The 2,800-nt window shown below is 60.0% G+C and overlaps 1 protein-coding gene across 1 annotated transcript in view; it reads left to right on the forward strand.

The window, feature by feature from the left end:
* The window catches only part of LOC113940846 (heterogeneous nuclear ribonucleoprotein U-like protein 2), a gene marked incomplete at its 3' end in the record, with an annotated part of 7,218 nt that extends 4,426 nt beyond the window's left edge, over positions 1-2,792 (forward strand). The window contains exons 6-10 of the mRNA XM_027631997.1: positions 298-567; positions 1,651-1,773; positions 2,046-2,174; positions 2,278-2,446; positions 2,584-2,792. Of these exons, the coding sequence (XP_027487798.1) occupies positions 298-567; positions 1,651-1,773; positions 2,046-2,174; positions 2,278-2,446; positions 2,584-2,792 (900 nt within the window). The remainder of the gene's footprint in view (positions 1-297; positions 568-1,650; positions 1,774-2,045; positions 2,175-2,277; positions 2,447-2,583) is intronic.
* Between the last annotated feature and the right edge of the window lie 8 nt (positions 2,793-2,800).

A 2,800-nucleotide genomic window follows, 5' to 3' on the forward strand; every position in this document is an offset into this window, starting at 1 on the left:
GGGGGGCAGATCCAGAAAAACATGGAGAAATCATGGAAGAAACAGGAACAGTTTGGAAAAATCAAGGGGAACAATTCAGAAAAACAGGGAGAAATCATGGAAAAAACAGGAAAAATTTGGAAAAAGAAGGGAAAACACCTGGAAAAAAAAGAAGTGTGGGGGGGGCAGATCCAGAAAAACTGGCGGGAAATTTGGGAAAAATGAGGGAACAACCCAGCAAAGCTGCTCCTGGGAGGGGTGGGGGTGGTTGATTTTTCGGGAGCCGGGGGCGAAAGCGGGATTTTTTGGCTTTGCCAGGATTTCGAGGGCTCCGAGGAGGTGGTGGAGCTGTCGTTCTCCAAGAACGGGCAGGGGCTGGGCCCGGCCTTCCGCGTTGCCAAGGATTCCCTGGCGGAGCGGGCGCTGCTGCCCCACGTGCTCTGCAAGGGCTGCGCCGTCGAGCTCAACTTCGGCCAACGCGAGGAGCCCTTCGGAGCCGTTCCCGAGGGATTCGTCTTCATCCACGCCCTGCCCGCCCAGGAGCGCGTCCGCACCCCCCTGCCCCCCCGCAGCACCGAGGAGTGCGAGGTGAGCGCCGGGAATGCGCCGGGAATGGCGCCGGGAATGCGCCGGGAATGCTGAGCGGGCGGCTCCTGGGAATCGCCAGGCCGGCCGCTGATCCCCCCGGCGCTCCTGGGAATGCTGGCTCTGGATCCACTGGGAATGCTGGCTCTGTTCCCTCTGGAGCCACTGGGAATGATGACACTGGATCCACTGGGAATGCTGGCTCTGGATCCACTGGGAATGGTGGTTCTGGATCCACTGGGAATTGTGGCTCTAGATCCACTGGGAATGGTGGCTCTAGATCCACTGGGAATGGTGGCTCTGGATCCACTGGGAATGGTGGTTCTGGATCCACTGGGAATGATGACTCTGGATCCACTGGGAATGCTGGCTCTGTTCCCTCTGGAGCCACTGGGAATGATGACTCTGGATCCACTGGGAATTGTGGCTCTAGATCCACTGGGAATTGTGGCTCTAGATCCACTGGGAATTGTGGCTCTGGATCCACTGGAAATTGTGGCTCTAGATCCACTGGGAATGGTGGTTCTGGATCCACTGGGAACGGTGGCTCTGGATCCACTGGGAATGGTGGCTCTACTCCCTCTGGAGCCGCTGGGAATCTTAGTGTTCATCTGGGAATGCTGATTTTGCTTCTTCTGGAGCCACTGGGAATGCTGACTCTGTTCCTTCTGGAGCAGCTGGGAATAGTGGCTCTGGATCTACTGGGAATGGTGGCTCTGCTCCCTCTGGAGCTGCTGGGAATAGTGGTTCTCCTCCTTCTGGAGGTGCTGGGAATGCTGGCTCTGGATCCACTGGGAATGCTGGCTCTGCTCCCTCTGGAGCCCCTGGGAATGCCGGAGCCATTCCCTCCTCTCAGATTTGGGAATCCCAGTGCTGATCCCCCGGGAATACCAGCACCGCTCCCATCCCTTGGGATCTGCTGGGAGTGGAATTTGAGCATCGCTCCATCTCCCTGGATCCTCTGGGAATGCTGGTGCTGCTCCCCCTGGATCCACTGGGAATCCACTCCCCCGGGATCCCCTGGGAATGCCGTCACCATTCCCCTCTTCCCACCTGATCCCGCTTTTCCTCCTCCCCCGTATCCAGGTGCTGCTCATGGTGGGGCTGCCGGGCTCTGGGAAGACCCAGTGGGCTCAGAAACATTCCCAGGAAAACCGGGAGAAGCGCTACAACATCCTGGGAACAGAGGCCGTCCTGCACCAGCTGCGGGTGAGCACCGGGAATTCCGGGAATGCCGACGATGTTCCCTGGAGTTGGGAGGGGAAGCAGGGATTGGGGGGGGGGGGGTTTGAGGGGAAGTTTAGAGGGGATTTGAGGAATTTGAGGGGGGAATTGGGAATGCAGGAGTCACTGAGGGAGGTTAAGCGGGATTTGGGGGCAGTTTGGGGGGACTTTGAGGGAGGTTTAGGGGGGATTTTTGGGGCGGTTTGAGGGCACGGAGGCTCCTCCCGCTCATTCCCGCTTTTCCGACGGTTTTCCAGACGAGGGGTCCGGACGTGGAAGAGCTGGATGCCAAGAGCAGAGACCTGCTGACTCAGCAGGCAGCCCAGTGCCTTAGCAAGCTGGTCCAGATCGCTCCCCGCTCCAAGCGGAACTTCATCCTCGACCAGGTATCCCGGGAAAACCTCCCCCCACCCCCCCTCTGGGAATTCGGGATCGCCTCCTCCATCCCGGCGCTCCCCATCCCAAATTCCCGCCCTTCTCCCTTCCCAGTGCAACGTGTACAACTCGGGGCAGCGCCGGAAGCTCTTGGCCTTCAAGGGCTTCTCCAGGAAAGTCGTGGTGATCGTCCCGACGGAGGAGGACTGGAAAAAGCGGCTGGAGCTGCGGAAGGAGGCGGAAGGGGAGGACGTTCCCGAGTCGGTGATGCTGGAAATGAAAGGTGGGATGGGCGGGAAACAAGGGGGGGGTGGGGGGAGGAGGAAAACCTGGAGCTTTCCCGCCATTTTGGGGGCCGGGGGTGAAACGCCGGGAAGCGGCGGCTGACGGAGGGAATCGTTCCCGTCGTTCCCGGTGCAGCGAATTATTCCCTGCCGGAAAAGAACGATTACCTGGATGAGGTGGTTTACGGGGAGCTGGGCAAGGAGGAGGCGCAGCCGTTGGTGTCCCGGTACAAGGAAGAGGCCCGGAAGCTGCTCCCGCCCTCCGAGAAACGGGCGAACCGGCGCAACAACCGCAACAAGCGCAACCGGCAGAACCGCAACCGCGGCCAGGGATACGGTGAGGGGGTAACGGG

The sequence above is a fragment of the Corapipo altera genome, unplaced genomic scaffold (assembly GCF_003945725.1).
Source record: "Corapipo altera isolate COAL_440 unplaced genomic scaffold, ASM394572v1 60555, whole genome shotgun sequence".
NCBI lineage: Eukaryota > Metazoa > Chordata > Aves > Passeriformes > Pipridae > Corapipo > Corapipo altera.